Here is a 21,359-nt window from a genome sequence, read left to right as displayed (position 1 = left end):
TGACCTTGGTTGTTCTGTGGGAGAAAATACTGAGAATAGCTAAACCGATTACGATAGGAATAATGGTTATTCCTCCAAAAATTGACCAATGTGGAAAACGCAAGCTATTGCTGTTTAAACGAAGTAAATCCAAATCTTTCCGTGCCTCTATTTGAAGCTTGTGAAGGTGTTCCATACTAAGGTTCAGTATGTCACCGTGTTTGCTGATAGGTATTCCGTCCAAAGGGAGGTGAATGGGTTTTCCAATAATATTTCGGGTTTTACTTGTATACGAAACGTTATCGATTCGTGCCGTGCAGTTTTCGTATTGGATCAAATATGATCCGGAAAGAGTTCTCTCGGTAGTACCACAATCGGATGATAGGGTAAAGTTGCTTGCTGAGTTGATAAGTATGTGTTGCATGTCGATTGGCATGACTTCCTTCTCTATGGGGTTTGACGTGTAGTTACATATAGCTGCTTTTCCATCTAACAGATTCGGTATGCATGTACTATCGGCTACTTCAGTATCTTCAATATTGTAGATAGTTGATTCTAACGTTTTAACGGTAAATTTTGCAGTTCGATGAATCAGGAAAAACTTCTTGGTTGCATGGATTTGTCGTTGACTATGGAATGTTGGATATATATGAACTTTGCGGAAAATTCTGAAATCTAGTTTTGGCATTTTGATGAATAGTAGCATCTCTCGTTGATTGGTGACTATGGATGTTTTGGCGTACGTGACGACTTCCGATGATGAATGAACTGTAACATTCTCTCTCTCTAAATCCTTCCTTAACATTTCTAATTCAGTTTTGGTTAAAATTTTTTCATTTAAAATCCCTAGTTTAGCTAACATTATAGTTTCGATTATGTTTTCTACTTTGTAGTTTAAATCTTTAAGATTGAAGAGAATGTTTATGGAATGCAATTCTGAGGATTTTGATCTGAATAGCTGAATGGCTTGTTTTGTTTTGAATACTGTTTCCTTAAGTTGTAAAGTCATTTCTCGATTAATTTTTACTTGTTTGTTATTGCTATATACCAGATTATTGATACTAGAATTAATTAATTTCAAATCATTTGCATCGGGAGATCCTGCTATAAATTTCCAAACGGTGCCTACGGCATCCCATCGTTTTTGCCTTTTAGAATGGATAACCTTTCCTAATGAGTCATTGATATCATCAAATTTTTGTATTATAATTTCGGAAAATTGATTCCTCTCTATCTCTTCAAATTTATTTCTCAAATCAACAATATGGAGTCTTAGAGCTTCTATATTAAAATGGTGTATATAGTAGTAGTATTGATATTGAATTCGGCCAATGCCATGGTCGTAAATGAAGATTGGTCCGTCGATTTTCTGTATAGTCAAAGTCCAAATCTGCGGCAATAGTGCCAAGAGTCTGTAAATAATGATAAATTTTGCGTCAGTCAAATCTGTCTTATCTTTATGTCATTTTTATGTATTTTCCTGCCATCGTCAGTCGTTACAGTACTTCTATTAACATTACTTATTTTAACTTTCTTATACCTATTTTTGTGCTTTAGTCTTTGTCTGGTCTTCTCGAAAGCTTCTATGTTACTCTTTATGTTTGCATATTTTTTGTTTTTATTGATATATGTCAAGTCCTTTTTTTGTTTGGTCTTTAAATTTTGATAAACAGTCTCAACTATAGTCGAGGATTTGCTGGAAGGGATGATAATTTCGTAAGGGGTATATCCGGTACTGGAATGAATCGTGGAATTGTACTTGTGCATAGAAATATTCACAAGGTCGATCACTGATCTTCCTGGGTTTTCTGTTTTCGTAATTCGATAAATTTCCAACAATGTAGAATGTAGTCTTTCAACGGCTCCATTCATTTCACTGCGTCCTGTTGCTGTAATGTATGTTTCAATATTATATGTATTGTAAAAGTTTACTAGTTCTCCCGTCATGAATGATCTCTCACCATCCATAACTAGAACTCCTGGTGTTTTATATTTTAGAAGAATATCTTTAATAGCAGGAACCAAATCAATTGCAGCTCTAGATTCGGTCATTTTAATTTGTGCAAATTTTGAAAATTTATCGATATACGTTAAAAAGTGGAGATTTTCTAGGAAGAGGATATCTATGTGGGCTATTTGGAAAGGACCGGTAGGGATAGGAGTTTTTTGCACGGGAAAATTTATAGGGCTTCTGTCGTATTTGCATTCGTGGCAAATGCGACAGTTTGTAATGAAATCTTTTACTTTCTGTTGGATTTTCGGAAAGTAAAATTTTCTTAGAATTTGTCGTTTGTTTTCCTCAGCACCCCTGTGTGCTCTGAGGTGTGTATCCCGAACAATATTCCACTGCTCATCGTCCTGGCAGATATCTTCCAATAACCTCTGTGTGAAACGGATTTTTAACGATTTCTTTTGTCCAAAATGTTCTTTATAGACTTCTTGTACCCTACCCATAATTTCCTCTTCTGTTAATAATCCGTTTACTTTACCTGGGTCAAAATGTGTTTTCAATACCTGTAGGAGAGAAGCGTTGTTAATTTCATTCATATAAATAGTTATTCTTTTGAAATTTGTGAATGGGGTTTCGATCTTAACATTATTTATACCTTTTTTAATAATTACCTGATGCTTGAACGCATTCAATGGTGCTTCGGTAGAAATAATATAAAAATCATCGCTATTTTCGGCTGAGTGTTGTGTACCCGTTAAAGAGCATACTATCCGACTTAAAGCGTCGGCGACTACATTAGTCTTTCCGGGTTTGTATTCAATTTGATAGTCGTGCTCTTCGAGATACGACTTCCACCTTTTTAACTTCGCGTTTGTGTTTTTTGGTGATAATGAAAATGTTAACGGTTGGTGATCCGTTAAGATTTTGAACTGTGTTCCATATAAGTAATTTCTAAAGGTTTGTAAAGCCCAGAAGATTGCGAGCATCTCTTTCTCTGGTACTGAATACTTTTCCTCAGATTTTGACAATGTCCTAGACGCAAAATGAATAGGTTTGTCTTTTCCAACTTCTCCTTGAGACAATACTGCTCCAATGGCAAAATCAGAAGCATCAGTAGTTAGGAGAAATGGTTTGCTGTAATCTGGGTAAATTAATATATCCGATGACGTTAAAATATTTTTCATCCTTTCAAAACACGTTTTTTGGTCAGAGGAAAGAGAAATTTTTTTGTTCGAATGAACTCCCTCCCCTCTTAGAAGGTTAGTGAGGGGTTTTGCGATTTTCGCAAAGTCCTTCACGAATCTTCTATACACACTTAGAAATTATTACCGTATTCGGTAATTTATTACCGAACTTTCAACAGCTGAACGTTCGGTAATCAGTTCGGTAATCTAAACGATTACCGAACGATCGGTAAACAGATTTTTTGATGAGCTGTCAAAATTACCGAACAATTCGGTAATTATTTACCGAACTATTCAGTAATTTTTTACTGAACTGTCCCGTAAATAAAAATTTATTGATCTTGTGTATTTTTTGTTTTTTTTTCCGGTAAATTAAAATTTAAAGCTATTTTTGCATTATTACTAAAGAGATTTTATTCAAAAGTAAACATCTAGGTAACAATATATTTTAAAATAACATATATTGCTCGCTGGAGTATTCTTTTCGCAGGTGGCTACCATGGGGATGCCAGTCCAGAAACATTGACTGAAACCTGATCCCGAAAGCACAGAATTCCTGGCTGTGTCTGAAGAGCAATCATAAAAATGAAAGAAATACATGTAATTAGCAATCTCATTAAGAATATTTAATAGATGCATTATTCATCTGTATTTGCGAACATACTTACATTGTTTTCACTGGATTTTCCGATCACTTGTTTTAAAACTTGAAACAATAATGACCGTCTTTCGATTGACAGTCTGGAATTATTTACAGAAGTTCGGTAAACGTTTCTGTAATTTGCAGTTTGTTCGGTATTTTTTAACCGAATTCGGCGTTTGCTTTGTTTTACAGTTCTTACTGTACTCTTTTTAACGAAGTTCGTCAATATAAAAGACAGATTACCGTCACTTCGGTAAAACATTACCGAACGTTGGTAAAATTATTTTTGTTTACCGAAAAATCTGTAACATTCTTCATTTACCGATTTTTTTCGGTAAAAAATTACCGAACAAGGAAAACGTTGCTGAGTGTGTAGTAACCCATCATACCAAGGAATGATCGTACATCCTTGATTGATTTAGGTTCAGGAAATGCTCTAATTGTTTCAATCTTTTTTTCATTGGGTTTGACTCCATCTGAACTAATAATATACCCTAGAAATTCTACTTGGGTATGCAGAAATTCAGACTTGTCCATCTGTATTTTTAACCCTGCGTCATTTAAAGTTTTTAATATTTTTGAAAGATTCTCCAAATGTTCGTCGAGCGATCGACCGAACACTATCACATCGTCGATGTACACATAGCAAATTTTCCCTATGTGCTCTCTAAGGATGTCATCGATGGCTCGTTGGAATGTCGCGGGCGCATTTTTCAACCCGAACGGCATTCTAGTGAACTCGTACTTTCCATTGTTGATGGAAAATGCGGTTTTTTCTATATCGCTCTCTTTCATTCGGATTTGATGAAATCCGGAGGCTAAATCGAGAGTCGTGAAATATTGCTGTCCTTTAAGTTGTCCGATGACATATCCAATTTCAGGCATTGAATACCTATCAGATATGGTTTTTTCATTGATTTTTCGGTAATCAATCACCATTCTAAATTTTTTTATGCCCGAAGCATCAGCTTTCTTCGGTACAATCCACACTGGAGACGTCCAGGGGGATCTCGATGGTCTGATAATACCGTCTGACAGTAATTTTTCTATTTGTTTGTTCACTTCATCGGTATAGGCGGCGGGATAAGGGTAAACCCTTTGATGCACTGGTATGTCATCAGTAGTATTAATCGAACACTCTATTCTAGTTGCACATGTCAACTTGGAATCTGGTTCGTGAAATACTTCTTTGTTAGTATTCAGAATTGATTCTAACTTGTCTCTTACCGATCGACTAAGATGGTCAGTTCTAAAAGTGAGATTAGAAGATGATTCTACTGTTCCAGGACAGTATTGCAAAATTGGAATAACTAGCCGTTCATTACCTTTTTGTAGGGAAAGAGTTCCCCTCGAAAAATCAATCGCGGCGTTGAGTGCTTTTAAAATACTAGTTCCAATTATTCCCTGGAAAAATGGGTGGAACTTGTGTAACAAAAATTGAGCTTGAAAGTTAATTTTTGGTTCGAAAAAATTTATATTTATTGCCGATGTTGCATTGAAACATCCATTAGCACTGGTTATGTTCTTCGCATTGAAATCGTATGGTTTCGTTTTACCATAAGCATAAGCCAATTTCGGTGAAATCAAGTTAACGTTTGCTCCCGTGTCAACCAAAAATGGGAAACTGCCTATAGTAGTTTGTAAATTAATATATGGTAGAGTTGGTTTTACCAACTCGTTTTCCACTCTAAAAAATTAGCGGTGTTTTCGTCATTTTTAAGCACATTACTCTCCGAGCTCTGTTGACTCGAAGTTGATGGCTGTGGATCATCTTCATGGTATGTCGGCATTTCAAACTGTTCAGAAAAATCGGAATGATCATAATAATCAATTTCTTCCTCCTGATAGTAATGATCGGGGTAATAGTTGTAGTACTCGTAGGGATCTGCCTCATACTCTACCGGATGAGCAACTCTCTTAAAGTTTTGGAATTGTTGAGACGGTGGATGTGGTCTCTTAAAATTGAATTGTGGCCGGTTTCCATAATTAATGTTCCTTGACCGAACGCTGGGATCTACATCCATCGGTTCTGGTTTCGGTTGATTAATTTGACCAAATTGGTTTGCTCGCTGTGGGTTTGTTGGCATAAATGGCCTACTAAACCCTTGATGTTGCATCGGACGTTGTGGAAATGGGGCAAATAATCTCCTAGGTGGTGGCTGTGGAGCCAATGCCATAGGAGGCTTTACTAGCAATCTTGGTGGTGGCCGTGGTGGAAGCCTGGGCACCTCCAATTCTCTAGGTTTTGGTAGTGAAACGTTTGACGTTTCATTTCTTAGTGGACCAGATCTAATGTCCATATTATGATAATCGAGGCAAAATTGGTACGCACTACTTAATGTTTTAGGTTTTGCTGTCTTCAGCAAGAGGCTAAGATTCCTCTCATGGCCCCGTATAAAGGAGTCAAGGGCTTTTTCTCTGAAGTAGTCTATATAGACCGCTGCATTGTCCCTATATTTTTCATCGGTTTGGACTTGGGCTATAATGGCTGACAACAATTCATTCACCCTGCTGTAATAGCAGGATAAGGACTCTGTCTGCCCTTTCTTAATCGTCGTCAACTCGAAGTCGAGTGTCTTTAATTCACGTTTGTCGCTATAGTATAGCAACAGTGTGGACTTAATTTCAGTCCAATTTGACGCGACGTTATTGGCGTTCAGCACATCAGCTGCTTCGCCCGTTATACGTCGTCTTATACTTTTTTCAATTAGGTCATATTGCAATGATTCGACAGGAATGTGGCGGTACATATTAAAGATACCTTCCACATCCAGGATCCAGTTCATTAGTTCTGTAGGATTTCCATTGAAAGATCTAAGATCTTTTAAAAAATCAGGAATCCTACCAATCTCAATGAAATTTTCGGTTGGTCGTACCGGCTCTGGTACTGGTCGTGGCCCAAGGCCAGGCGCTGGTGAAAATCTAACCTGCACCTTTTCTTAATTTTGGGAGCTTTAATGTAAACTTTATACTCACAAATTTAAATCTACTGTACTGTTTCTTAGTTTTGGAAAATTTTAATGTAAAACTGTTCACTCGCGACTTTAAAATCACTGTTCGCACAAAAATTATAATACTAAAATTGGTATAACTTTAAATTTACTTGTTCACACAAAAATTATAATAGTAGAATTGCTACTTACAGTACTGCTAGCATGGTCGGCTGCTAGACTTTTGGGTTGTCCGCTGGTCTTCGCTCGTTGGGGGAAACGGAGGCAGGTGGGCCGGAGTAATCCTGTTTGCTGTCTGCTACTGAGGCTCCTATCACCGATCGGGAGTTTTCCACTGTGTCCTCACGTTCCGCTTCGTTGACTGTAGGCTGGCTCTTTGAACCAGTTTAACACTCTCACTACACTAACAGTTCGGCTCTTTGAACCGGAAATGTGAACTTTTTTAGATTATCACTTTTAAGATTTCAACTGTGAGCCAGAAAGCTTTTTCTTCAACACTTTTAAGATTTTTCACTACCGTTCAACTTATACTATTCCCACTCGCGAAGGTCCCTATTCGGGCGCCAGTTAGAAAACCACCGACCTGGGTTTCTTTTTAAAAAATATAAAAGACAACTTAACCGCTACACTACTGAACTAAGACTGATTTATTATAATCGAATTATGCTACAGTTCACCTTCTCTGCACACTCAGCACCTCGCGAGTTAACGACCCCGCTACCTGGACTTGTACAAATTTCATCGACGGTGTCAGCAACTTCTATCAACACGGCAACAGCAGCATGGCATCGATCAGCAGAATTCGTCAACCCAGCAGCAGCGGCATCGAGGGCGATCGTTGGACTTAGTACTCATCGCGCGAGGTGCTGAGTGTGCAGAGAAGGTGAACTGTAGCATAATTCGATTATAATAAATCAGTCTTAGTTCAGTAGTGTAGCGGTTAAGTTGTCTTTTATATTTTTTAAAAAGAAACCCAGGTCGGTGGTTTTCTAACTCGCGTAAAGTACACAAACATTACGATGCTATGAAAGATCCACGAAAGGTATTGCAATAAAATATAAAAAATATAATCGAAGAAATGATCATAAACACGCAGTGAGCAATAAATTGTCATGGGATACGTTTGGTAATGATCACTTATGAGAATTTCTACTATTTTTGGTTAAGATAATTTGACTAAATCACTGTTATAATGATTTACTAAAGCCGCTATATTTTTTTCTCGCTGGAAGTCATTTGAAGTTGATGTAGAACCCTAATAAAAATTGTATGGTTAATTTGCTTAACGACGTGTTCTGGGTATCATCCAAACCATTTGTGGAATAGTTCAATGATTTGGGTTATCGTTCGTTTATGGTTATTTTTTATTAGGGAAGTCCTCTGTTGCAAAGTGAAAAGAAAGGGAATCTTTCGAAAACCGTGATGCGAGTTCAACTGTTTTTCTCTTGGCGTGACTCATTATACACCGACTCTAGAGCACCCTAGTAAAAGTTAAGGTTTTGACAGGTTTTCACTAGAAAATAACATGCAGGAATCAAGTGAAATAGAAACATAAGTTCTTTTAGCAACAGTTACGTGTATTGCTCTCTGTAGAACCAGCGGATCAGTAAAATGTAATATAGTGAATGCGATGCTTGTTTTCTTGACTGCATATCTTATAATATTCTAGAGATTTTGAGCTAATGTTACATTTCCATTATCATCTTAGACATGTAATTGAATTTTGATACGGTTTTCATGGAGATGCATATTAGAAGCATTTTCAACAAGTTTGTAAAAAAAAATAGATTGAGTTAATAGGTATTATGCCCAAACGAACGGTGGCCCATCTCGCCCCGTATGGTCTTCTTGCCCCCATCGCCTCTATTGGACTGAATTCGGAAACGCTCATGTCCAACCGGTTTTCGTTTTGGGCTGGAAATTCTCTAAAGCAACATATTTAAAAAATCTGGGAAAATCCGGAACATAATTAAAAATTCTTGAAATAAACGTAATAACATATAAGTGAATTATATCTGGGTAAGTATCTGGCAAGACGATTGAAAATCTGGAAAATCAATTAACTCAGGAATACTGGCAACGCTGTCTCGTTTCATGCCCGTAGAGACAACCGACACTCATCCCATTTTCAGTATTTTGCTACCCACAGTATTTATTGTACCGTCCCTGTATTCATAATATGCTACTCGACGCAGGTATAAAACCACCCTCGACGGTCGAAATGTCATCATTACAGTTTCAGCATCGAACTGTTCGTGTCGTTCGTTGCATTATGTCTGGACGTGGAAAAGGAGGCAAAGTCAAGGGAAAGGCAAAGTCCCGTTCGAGCCGCGCTGGATTGCAGTTTCCAGTCGGTCGTATTCACCGTCTACTCCGAAAGGGCAACTATGCCGAGCGTGTTGGAGCCGGTGCTCCCGTCTACCTGGCTGCCGTGATGGAGTATCTGGCCGCTGAAGTTCTCGAGTTGGCAGGAAATGCCGCTCGTGACAACAAGAAAACCCGAATTATCCCACGTCACCTGCAGTTGGCCATCCGCAACGACGAAGAGCTGAACAAACTTCTTTCCGGAGTGACCATCGCTCAGGGTGGTGTCCTGCCAAACATCCAGGCCGTCCTGTTGCCCAAGAAGACCGAAAAGAAGGCCTAAATTCGATCCAAGTTCCCACCCTTTAACAAAATCCGTCCTTTTCAGGACGACCAATTTGATTTGGTAAAGAGTTTCGTTTTCAAAACAGTTTATTTCGTGGTGCGCAAGGAGTGATAAAATGAATCTATTAAAAACATGGTTGAATCTTTCTGTCATGCTCTCCCTAGTTAATTGATATCCTCATCGAGTAGGTTCGATGATGGTTTATTAGTGTAGGCGTGTCTTGAATTCCAAGAAATTAACCAGTGCAGTGTTATCATTCCATCCAATCAATCGACTAAATTTTCAATAGCGCCCTAAAATATCCATCAGTACCGTCCCAACGACGCGTTCATATAGATAAGATAGGTAAATAGCAGATTTTTAGCGATGGGCCCAATCTTAGATCCATTTCCCCTACCTTGCAGAGCTGCGGTGGCCTTGGACTTATGGCCTACATTGATGCAGCGGAATGAAATTCATTAGCAAATTACCGTTGAGATTTCAGAAATGATCGTGGTGTGCGTCCAATTTGAAGTGTGGTGTGATTTCTGATAAGATATTAGTACCTCTGGAAGTGAATTAACTACCTACGTGACATCGGTTAGTTTAATTTAAATGATCTTTATTTTAGTTTAACTTGGACGATTACCATATAAATTTTTACTAAGTGATTTAATTGCTTTCTTCATCTTTAGGTATGGGCAAAATTTAAAATTTGTTTTACAGGATTAGTCCTAGACTTAGTACACGGTCGACCACCTTGGTGGGATTGGTTTGTTTTGTTTTTAGAATTTGAAGAGAAACTACTTAATACTACTATTTACAGCTTAAAACTAACCTACTCTACTATATACACTTAACCTACTATGTACAAATTGCTTATTAAAGCATGTTCAGAAAGATTGCATTTTTGAATAAATTTAGTTGTCATATCATCAATTTTGGAATCTACTTTGGGAATTTCTGCCTCTTGATGGAGGTCTGCTATTCTTGTGTCGAATGGACGATCTAGGATCATCCTCAACACTCTATTCTGTGCAACCTGGATTTTGTTCCTGTGGGTCTGAGCGCACGATTCCCACACCGGGGCGGCATATAAGATCGCGGGGGCTATGATCTGTTTGTAAACAGCCAGTTTGTTTTGCCTTGAGAGGCGGGATCTGCGGCAAATGAGCGGATACAAACACCTAACCAAGACGGAGCACTTAACTAGGGTTTTCTCTATGTGCGAGCGGAACAGGAGCTTCTCATCGAACAACATCCCGAGATAAGTAACATCAGTGGACCACTCGACCCTTGTACCATCCATTATTACGGTACAGGAGGGAGACGGTTTAAGTTTTGGTGATTGTCTGTGAAGGAACATGATCGCTTGGGTTTTCGAGGCGTTGATTTTGATTTTCCACGAGGTGGCATAATCAGTAAAGGTGTCAAGGCATCGTTGCAGCTTGTTCGTAATTTCACGAGGCATCCTACCCTTGACGGCTATCGCGGTGTCATCTGCGAACAGAAAGAACACGCAACCGTCTCCTAGAGGAGGGATGTCCGACGTGTAGATGCTGTAAAGCAGTGGTCCCAGCAGACTCCCTTGCGGAACACCTGCTGGGATCGGAAATTGTCCCGAAAGGGAACTATTCAACGACACCCTGAACGACCTTTGCTGGAGATAGTTACGGTTGATTTTCAAGGTATGGTGGAAAGTTGGAGTTACAAAGCTTGTATATAAGTCCGTCGTGCCAGACATTGTCAAACGCCTTTTCGACGTCTAACAAGGCCATGGCTGTGGACTTGGATACAGCTTTGTTACTTCGGATGTTATTCATCACCCGCACTAGCTGATGATTGGTGGAATGCCCCTTGCGGAACCCGAACTGTTCCGGAAGAAGAATGTCATGTTCCTCCACAAACTTGTTTAGTCGGCTGAGGATCAATTTTTCGAACAGCTTGCTCAGCGCTGAGAGCAGGCTAATCGGTCTGTAGCTTGACGGTAGTGAAGGGTCTTTCCCAGGTTTGCGGATCGGGATGATTTTTGCCACCTTCCAGATGCTTGGAAAGTAGTGCAGCTCCAAGCATCTGTTGAGGATGGCAGCCAGCAGCGAGTGGACCCTCGGGCTGAGATTTTTCAACGCTAGGTTGAATATTCCGTCAAACCCGGGAGCCTTCATGTTTTTACTATATTTCAGCGCTGAGCAAATTTGTTCCTCTGTAATCCGTCCTTCTGGAGGGACGGCACAAGGGGAGGTATCTAACGTCTGGACGCACTGCACAACCTGGTTCTCGAGTGGACTTGGGATTGTAGAGCCAAGCAAATGCGATTGGGCAATGTGCTCCCCAATTGCATTGGCCTTCTCTTCGTTGGTGATAAGCCGTTCGTCATTGACTCTAAGTGGTGGAATGGGCTTGGGGTGAGACTTCAGCACCTTGGCAACCTTCCAGAATGGTCTGGAACGGTCGTCCAGGTTCTGAACGAGCCGCCCGAAACTCTCGTTCCGGATTGAGACCATTCTGGAAGCGATCTGCCGATTCAGATCGACCATTTCGTATTTACGCTGCAGATCCCCAGTCCGCTGAAACTGGCGTCTACGAACATTTCTGAGCCGAATCAAGAGTTTGGTGTGGGAATCAATTGCTTGAAACTTACCCCTCACAGGAACTCGTCGAACGCACTCTTCGTCAGCCACGGATATGGCTTGATGGAGACCCTCCAGAGCCCGGTCGATGTCCTCCACTGTGTCGAGTGGTGGGTTGTCGTCGATGTGGCGGTCGACCACGCGTCGAAACTGGACCCAGTTGACTCGATGGTAGTCCTTCCGCTGGCACGGTGCAGGGGCCACGTTGTAGCCCAGCTCGGTCAGCACCGGTTGGTGGTCCGAACTCAGGTCGTTGACGGCAACCGGCTTGGCTAATCTGGTGTTTGCCAAGAACAGGTCCAGCGTCGATGGGTTGCCCGCCGGTGATGTGAAGGTTGGTTCGTCCGGAAACCAGACGGAATAGAGACCATGCTGGGAATGGTCGAATAGCAGGCGGCCGTTTTGGTTCTGCTGGTAGTTCCGCCAGGCCTCGTGCCGGGCGTTCAGGTCCCCTCCGATTACGAAGCGGGCATTGGTGCGGGTTATGATGGCAAGGTCGTTCTTGAACTGCTGTGCTGTACCATTGCTAACGGTACATTGCCGGGGGCAGTAGACAACGATGAACCGGACGTTTCCGGTCGATGTTTCCACCTCAACGCCGACGGCCTCGATGATGGAAGTGCGGTAGTGGGGTAGGGTGCAGTACTTGATGCCTTTCTTGATGATGACCGCGACACCGCCCCCCCTGGAGCTGGTGCGATCAAGCCGGACAATGCTGTGGTCGGGCAGCCAGAAGCTGTCACCGGTCTTGAGGTGGGTCTCGGTGAGAAGGCCCACGTCGATGTCGTGCTTGCGGAGGAAGTCTGCAAGCTCAATGTTTTTCGCCCCTACGGAGCGAGCGTTCCAGTTGGCGATCTTTATGGGTTCACGGTCCATAATTAGCGACGAAGGAGATGATAGCTTGGAGCTGTTGTGTTCTTGTTGCGCAGGTGCGCTTGATGATGATGGCCTGGGCCAACAGTGTGACGATCTCATCCGTTGACAGCGGAGAATCGTCTGTAGCTTCGCCGGTTGTACCGGCCAATCCCGGAGCAGGGGGATCCGTCGATGGCCCGGAGGCTTGACCGGGTACTGCAGCGGCAGCCAACTGTTGGTTGAGCGGGAGCGGCGGCAACACTGGAATTGGCCGTGATTGGACCGGTGATAACGGAGGAAAGTTCTGCGCGTTGTTTTCTGGAACCTTCTTGCGACCGGGCTGGTTGTTGGACGAGGCCTTCTTCCGGATCTCGGCGTATTCGGCCCGCTTCGGACAGGCCTTACTCGTGGCCTTGTGGGCGGCACCGCAGTTGGCGCATGTGGGAGTGGCTTCCTCGATGCTGTCGCAGTTGTCGATCTTGTGGTTTTTGCCGCATTTGATGCAGCGGCTGGCCATGCGGCAATTCCTGGTGCCGTGCCCGAACAATAGGCAGTTCGAGCACTGAGTGACGCCACGGTGGGTGGGCTTATACCGCTCCCACTTCACTACGATGTGGAACAGTGTGCGTGTCGTCTGGAGATCCTTCACGGTTGTGGAGTTCTTCTCCAGGTGGACCAGGTAGAGCTGGTCACGATACTTGATGGCCTTGCTGCGGGTCATCTTGTGGACTTCGACCGGCTTGAGGCCGTTCGCCTTAATCTCGTCCATTAAGGTGGTGGTGTCCATGTCGTGGAGCCCGCGCAGCACCACTTTCAGCGGCTTGGTGGCCTCGATGTCGTGGGAGAAGTACTCCAGCTTCATCCTGTCCAAGAGGGCCTGAACTGCGTTGAAGTGTTTTTCGGCCGGGACCATCAGTTTGTAGCCTTCCGTGCACCGTTGAATGGTGCAGCGAAGGCCCTGCTTAATGTAGAAATCCAGCTGCTCCCATAGCCCGGGAGGGAAGCCCTTCACATAGAAGGGTGGCAACTTAACTTTTTTCGGCACCGTCTCAGGGTCCGACTGCGGCTGGGCTCCGTTCTGCAGGGCCGAGAACGGATTGTTGCTCAGCAGCTTTTTTGCTGCTGATGCGGTGGCGCTGCTGTCTTCAGGTCTGGGTCGTTTAGTTCCGGGAGGCCCCGGCTGCGGGTCCGCAACGCCTGTCGGGATGGGCAATGGGGTTTTCTTCTGCTTCTTCTGGGCTGGCTCGGTGGTCGCGCTGTCTCCTGGGAGAGTCTGTTTTCCCGGTAAACCGGCACTCGCGTTACCGCGCGATTTCTTACCCATGGCTGGGTCAGCGAGAGCGTCACTACACAACGCGGAGCTAATTTGACTTGCGAACGAACGAACGAAACTAGAGAGAATTCAAATCGACTGAACTGCTCAACAGTCTGGCAGCGAATGTGACATCGGTTTACTGGTTCCCGGTAAATGTACCTTACTCTCCGCTTTGGACGTGAACTGCTTGCCTTCAATAAATTGAGTGATTTGACTAGTAACTTCAAAAGAGGTTTTCCTCGGACCCCTGATTCTGAACTGTATTGTTCCTTCATTGCTCAACATTTACCGTTACCGTTGGGACTTCCGGTCTTCTTTGCTTAGCCAACCGGTTAATCGTATTGAAGCGATACTTCTAGATTATTATTACGCCTATACTGTGGGCTCATAGAACAATAAAACCGAGCCTGGTTAGTAGGTGAACACAAAATACTAAAGTAGAACATTCTACCAACATATAGAGTCCAAGAGATTCCTTCAAAAAGGCACAATATATGCGACCGAAACTTCGGTTGAAATCCAAACAGATATTTTGAGAGGAACCAGTCGATCACAATCCTCTTATTGAGTTTAACCGGTATTAACAGAGAAATAAGACGCGTTAACCACGAATCCTTGGGAATGATCGTGACACGCTTCATATGGATGACGAATCGTCCTCATCTCATCCTCAGAAAATGGTACCCATTATTTTAATCGGCATCCTTTTGAAAAATTCGCCTCACAAAAAGGCTTTTCATGTACTGCCAGAGGGTAGGGGGAGAGGGGCAATTTAATTATTACTAAAATGAACGAAATTTACGATGTGCGCTTCCATCGTGCAAACTTTATTTTGATTGCCGAAGCATACACTCAAAAAATTTACAACATAGGTATCTAATGGATGAAAACCATGTGAATTTCACATAGCTAAAAATCCCACCACAAAATCACATGAATATCAAGAGGACGATGAAAGTCATGAAAAAAGTGTCGGAAAGGCATTAGAAAATTAATCGTTAAACTCTTTCTTGATAATGTTGTGGCCCTGAAAAGGGCCATTTTTCCAACGCGCTCGGCGTAGTTGCCCTTGCGGAGCATACGGTGAATACGACCGACTGAGAACTGCAGCAGCTGGGCATTCCATGACGGCGGCCCAGTATACCGGAGCACTGGCACCAACGCACTCGGCATAGTTGCCCTTTCGCCCCCAGGCTCTGCTGCCGCTGCTCTGCTGCCGTTGCTCTGCTTCCACTGCTCTGGTACTGCTGCTCTGCTGCTCTGCTGCTGGGTCGACGATCGGATAGACAATGATGGAACGGGCGACCTTGTTGGACGCTTAGATAGTAGAACAGAAAATATCAGAGATGTCAGATACTCGCATCTGATGTCTCGGTTGGAGAAAGTATAAGAATATAAAAAAATCAATCGATTTTCACCATCTTTAGACAATGGTTTACTTTTAACCATTTTTCAATAGTTTACAGAACGAAATCAATAATTTTGAAACATTCAACAAATTGCTAGAAATATTTCCAATCGATTGATGCCATTATCTCGTAAATCTATCGAGAGACGGTTGAGTTATTATCGTTCAAAATCTTTTAATTTTTCGTAACTCATCCAAAATGACTGTTTTCAATTTTGTACCCCCGTATGTTGCCGAAAGACGTTATCCAACGTCAAAATAAACAGGTAGCGCAATCCTTCACGTGTTCATTAGATGGACAGCTACTCACCTTCTCAGAAGTCTGCGTTGAATACGGTGACGAAAGGTTTCCGCTGCACAGTTGAAGTCGAAAAACTCGTAAAACTCGTTGAAACGCCCAGACATGAACCGTATTGGGTCATGCAAGCTGTAGTTCGCAGCACGAGGTCCAAGATGTAGGAAACTCCTCGACCGAAGAACTCGTTCGGGTGCGTAGATTTCGAATTCAGCCAAGATTCCTGGAGAGTCGATATCACCAATAAGTATTTTCGCTGCGAACACGGCCTGACTAATCGTCCGCCTATGTTCTAGTGTTTCAAGACCCAGGAGTTGACAACGATCTTCGTACGGCGGAAGGTTCACAGGGTCATTCCAAGGAAGGTGACGAAAGGCATACCGAACAAATTTCCTTTGAACAGATTCAATCCTCGCTATACAAACTGCTTGATATGGGCACCATACTACCGAGCTGAATTCCAATTCATTCTCCTTTCGCAAACGGAGCGCTCGATGGACCAGTGACTTTGGACGTGAGCCTCGTTCCAGAACACCATGGCAATTCAATAACATATGGTGGACATCAAACCGACCAAAAAAGGCGGAATCATATTAGAACCAACCAACCAAGGACGGTCTACGGAAGGAAATTGCCGGTGAAGCACGGAATGAAATACGAAGTGTTAGAGAAAAAGTCCAAGGGATTCCAAAAGAAGCAAATAACGACGGCGGAAGAGCAAAATATGGTGAGAGCTTTCCATTTATTAAAAAAAAAAAAAAATATCAAAATTACACTAAATACATGCCAGGGTTGAAAAGAATATTTTCGAACCTGGAAGTGTGTATGTATCACCAATATCCATTTGATAACGGTGATGCATACATGCGGGGCTTATTGTGAGTGAAAGTAACCTCGGAATGGGCGTGACTCTCCAGACATTCTGAAATGGGTTGCTGGATCTGCAATAGAGCTATCACCTTCTAACTCCCGGACTAAAGCTGTCTACAATGACCATAAATGCGACATTGTAGAGAGAGTTCTTCCATAATAACACTGCCGGCCAGTGGGGGTTAGAGGGAATACACACACACACATACTACCGAGCTGAATTCCAAGATCGATCGCACTAGAGAGCAGTATAGAGCGCAGTATAGACAGGCAGGATCGCGAAACACGTCAGCGATCTTGAAAATGAACCCGAGTTGCCTGTTAGCTTTCGCAACGATGCCCGAATAATGAAGCTTGAATGTTAAGTCGCAGTCCAGCGTGATTCCTAGGTCACGAACATTGTCCACACGTTGCAGAAGTTGGTGATTTATCGTATAGTTGAATGCCACTGGTTTCAGCTTGCGATGAAATGAGATAATATTACATTTTTGTACATTCAACGTGAGATAGTTTCTTGAGCACCACTCTTCGAAAGTATCGATTACGTGCTGAAGCCGCAAGCAATCGGCGAAGCTACGAACAATCACATAGATCTTCACATCATCCGCGTAGAACGATCGGCAACCAGTTGGGAGGATCAGTCCGGCCTCATTCACAAAAATCGAGAATAGCAATGGTCCCAAGTTGCTACCTTGAGGAACACCGGAGCTGTTTGTAAAATAGTGTGATTGCTCTGATCCGATTCTAATACAAAGTTCCCGATTGGTCAGATATGACTTGAACCAACGAGTTAAACCCGAGGATACACCGAGTTTTTCAAGTTTAGCTAGCAGTATGGAGTGGTCAACCCGGTCGAATGCAGCCTTAAGATCTGTATATACAACGTCCACCTGCGCTCCAGCTTCCATACTCCGAAGACATAAAGAAATGAACGGAGCTAGATTTGTTGAAACTGATCTCTTGGGATATAAAACCGTGTTGGTCAGGAGAAATGTAATTTCTGCAGCTAGAGAATAATGCGTCGTTGATGATGATTTCAAAAACTTTAGAGCAGACACTGAGTGATGTGATCCCTCGGTAATTTTCGACGTTTCTCTTGTCTCCTTTCTTGTAGATCGGGAACATGAATGACGATTTCCAACGCGTAGGGAACTCCCCCTTCTGTAATGAAATATTGAACAGCTTCAAAAGCGGTGTTGTAAGCTCTGAACAGCATCGCTTCAGGATGCTTGAGGGGATCCCGTCAGGGCCAGCAGCATTAGAAAATTTCAGCTTCTTGATGGCGGATTCGACGTGGGAGTGTCCCTCACCGCTTCAGGAACTTGGGACAACGAAGCCGTAGTGTCATTGAAAATGCTTTTGAAATTTTCTGCCAGAAGATTACATTTCTCAAGGGAATTGCTGGCAATTCTATCACCCAGGTGAATTTCGACTGGTAGCCCCTCCTCGTTTCGTTTGGTATTCACGAATGACCAGAACTGCTTTGGACTAAGCCGTAAATTAGCCTGCACACGCCTTGTGTAGCTCTTGTAAAGAATGCGGTTATATGTGCGATATTCGTTGCTCGCTGTTGAGAATAATCGTTTGGTGAATGGGTTACAAGTACGACAGTATTTACGGTGGGCCTTCGATCTCAGACGCTTCAAATTCCGTAGTCGAGCATTGGACCATGTGGGTTTGGGAGAAGGTCTCCTCCATGGGACAGAATTAGTTATTGCCCGGCCAACGACCTCAGCGAAGTAGTTGACGGCTTCATCAATAGATGAACACGTGTCAAGGAACTGCCAATCTGCCTGGGCATGCGAGTGACTCAACAGGGGGGTTATCGTAGCGAACAGGAACAGATAGGTTGATGGAAACTTCCAACGCAGGATGATTGGTGTCGATGCCAATCAAAGGTTCTGGGGCTTCTAGGATAGAACATTCCAGTCCTGCAGCTTCGTTCGTCAGAACGAGATCAAGCAGCCGAGAGTTGCTATTGAGTATCGAGTTGATTTGCGTTAAGCCATGCAGGTTGAAACCATCAAGGAGAGCACAGCAGGATGCGGGCATGTTCGAGCGAGAACATCAATGCTAGGAAGATCGTTTGCATGAACGTTCCATGAGAGCCCACACTGATTGTAGTCACCAAATACCAGAGCTAGGTCGTTTTGTTCTAGTCGAGAGAATACGGTACCAATCGAACTGATGTGGTTTGCAATGCTGCTCGAATCATATTTCCGGTCTGGAGGTAGATACATAGCGCCAATACTTATGGATCTACGAGGCGTCGTTATTTTGACCCACAGCTGCTCTAGAGAAGTGCAAACTGGAGCAGGATCGATGCAGAAGCTTAGGCGTTTGGATACCGCAATCAAGACGCCACCCCCACGCGATTTGGTACTATTCTGGTGGTTGCGGTCGTTGAATATACTGCCAAATAATTGAGATGAATTAATGCGGTCATCGAGCCAGGTTTCCGTAAGAACTATGACATCGTAGTCAGAGTCAACGGCAGTCAGGAAAGGGACCATCGAGTTGTAGAATTATCGATTTATAGAACTCATCACAACACAAACCTGTCAATTTAGCAGCGCAGCCTACTTTGATTTCTCATATTTTACGCACAGTCTGACATTTGTTTATGAATTTTACCATAGTAGTAAACAGCTACAGAGTTGCCGTCAACGCCAATAGTAAATCATTTAATAACTGAACCCAAACAGTACAGCTAGAAACGAACTTCTTCTCTTATTCTTCGCATTTCAAGCATATTGCTTATCACATATTAGCTTATTGCGTACGCTCAACTTAGTATTCTAAATGCACTTCCACAGTTACTAATTGAAAGCTTTTTTGAAGCCGGCGTCGGTGGTGTAGTGGTAAGCGTGACTGCTTTCTCACCCCAATGGGTCTGGGTTCAATCCCAGCCGAGGTCGGTGGGATTTTTCTGAGCATAAACATCTCTGGTCACGTCTTCCTTCGGAAGGGAAGCAAAGCTCATGTGTGTTGAATGGGTGCGATATCCTACGCAGGTGTGGAAGCTGCCTTTCTGCATATTCGATTGCCGTCAATGGATGGCAATCGATGTCCGTTGGTGATTGGAACTAGATTGCGGAACAGAGACTGACGTTAAATAAAGGAAAGAACTAATTGAGAGCTTTCTATGTCTATACCATTTTTGCATTAGTATCATTCTAGATAGAGATGAAATTACGTTGTAACAGCCTTTGTAAACAATGACTTCGCTCGATGATTTCTAGGAACTCAAGGCAAACGCAAACTAACATAACTGTCGGCTAGGGGAAGCCTTGCCCTACCCGATGGTGATATTGATTTTCGTTGGCGAGCCTTAACTTTCTAGAAATCATCGAACCAAGTCATTGTTTACAAAAGCTGTTACGCACTAATTCCAGCTCTAGAATTGTGTGGGCAAGTACAATCATACTCTATGTCCAGGAAAGTCGAGAAATGTTCCAACTCGAAAAATTCCTAGACCTAACCGGGAATCGAACCCAGCCACCTCCTCAGCCTGGTCTTGCTTTGTAGCTGCACCTTTACCGACTGAGATAAGGGAGGTTCCTTAGAAACGAACTGTTACAAATCATGAATAGATGTGACGTAACAGCATAGTTATATGGATAATTGTTTAGCTTAGACTTTCCACACTATTCATTAGTTCACTAAAGTTCTCGGAAAGGGTTCATCCCGTTAAAAAAGTTGAAAAAAACTCAGATGTTTGATGTTTGCTCCACAGAGAACGCAGCAAATCCGTCATCAACGAAGAGATCTCGGGCTTCTACCAAAGCAGCATGAGCAGCAACCAAAGTGGCCGAAATTATCCACTGCGACGGCAGAGCGCCATTTCCGACTTCAAGCCGAAGGTTTCCAAGTGGACCAAAGTGAAGGCGGCCTTCAAGTGGGAGAAGACCAGTGCGCTGCCCGCGAATGAGATCAAAACCTCCGAGGCGACGATGGTTCCGGTGAACAACGAAGTGGCACGGTAAGATTTGATATTCGTATACATATTTTGCGGACTTTAGATGTTTAAATTTAACGAAGTTGCAGCTACCTTCGGGTACCGTCAGTTCCGTGTGTGGGCAGTTCTGGCGATTCGGTGTTTAGTTCGTCGTCGGGGATCGTCGTCAGCGGTGGTTCCGCACCGGGAACCCCCGGGGAAAACAGTTTAGCCAGTTCCGCCGAGGACCTCGCCGATATGATGGACGAAGCTCGAAGTGAGTACTTTCTTAGTTTAGATGTTTACTGGATTGTGCGGATGGGAATTTGCGTTCTGGAATGTTTTCACCACGGAATGAAAGTACCGATCTGGTCAGTGTGTTTGGACAGTAAATCATATTTTCCAAGTATTTCAATCGAGTGAGCTCGTAAAAGTGTTTGTTATTTCAACGTCGCATCTGCACTCTGTTGGTCGGATTTCGCTGGAAAAAATGTGCCAGGCACATTAGGCATAGGAATTCCCGGACACGAATCAGAAGAGATGTTCCAACTTTCCAAACAATGAGATTCCAGGGTGCACTTAAAATAGAAGCCCCTTGATGGGCGCGGCATGAGCAATTGGAACCGCTTGCGTTTTGGCAGATGTGTGCTGTTTTTTTGAGCAATTGCAAGCAGACCGAAGGAGTTTCATCAATAAACAGAAGCTGTTGTGT

At 43.0% G+C, this 21,359-nt stretch overlaps 1 protein-coding gene across 11 annotated transcripts in view; it reads left to right on the top strand.

Moving 5' to 3' along the window:
- Positions 1–21,359, top strand: part of LOC135697409 (uncharacterized) — a 96,804-nt gene that overhangs the window by 33,278 nt on the left and 42,167 nt on the right. For all 11 annotated transcript variants that reach the window (XM_065217061.1, XM_065217055.1, XM_065217057.1 and 8 more), the window contains 2 exons: positions 20,447–20,692; positions 20,758–20,924. In XM_065217061.1, the coding sequence (XP_065073133.1) occupies positions 20,447–20,692; positions 20,758–20,924 (413 nt within the window). The remainder of the gene's footprint in view (positions 1–20,446; positions 20,693–20,757; positions 20,925–21,359) is intronic.

This window comes from Ochlerotatus camptorhynchus, unplaced genomic scaffold, assembly GCF_037179485.1.
Source record: "Ochlerotatus camptorhynchus isolate MF236.1 unplaced genomic scaffold, CSIRO-AGI_Acam_v1.1 ptg000070l, whole genome shotgun sequence".
Taxonomy (NCBI): Eukaryota; Metazoa; Arthropoda; class Insecta; order Diptera; family Culicidae; genus Ochlerotatus; species Ochlerotatus camptorhynchus.
This window is presented reverse-complemented; position numbering and strand designations above follow the sequence as displayed.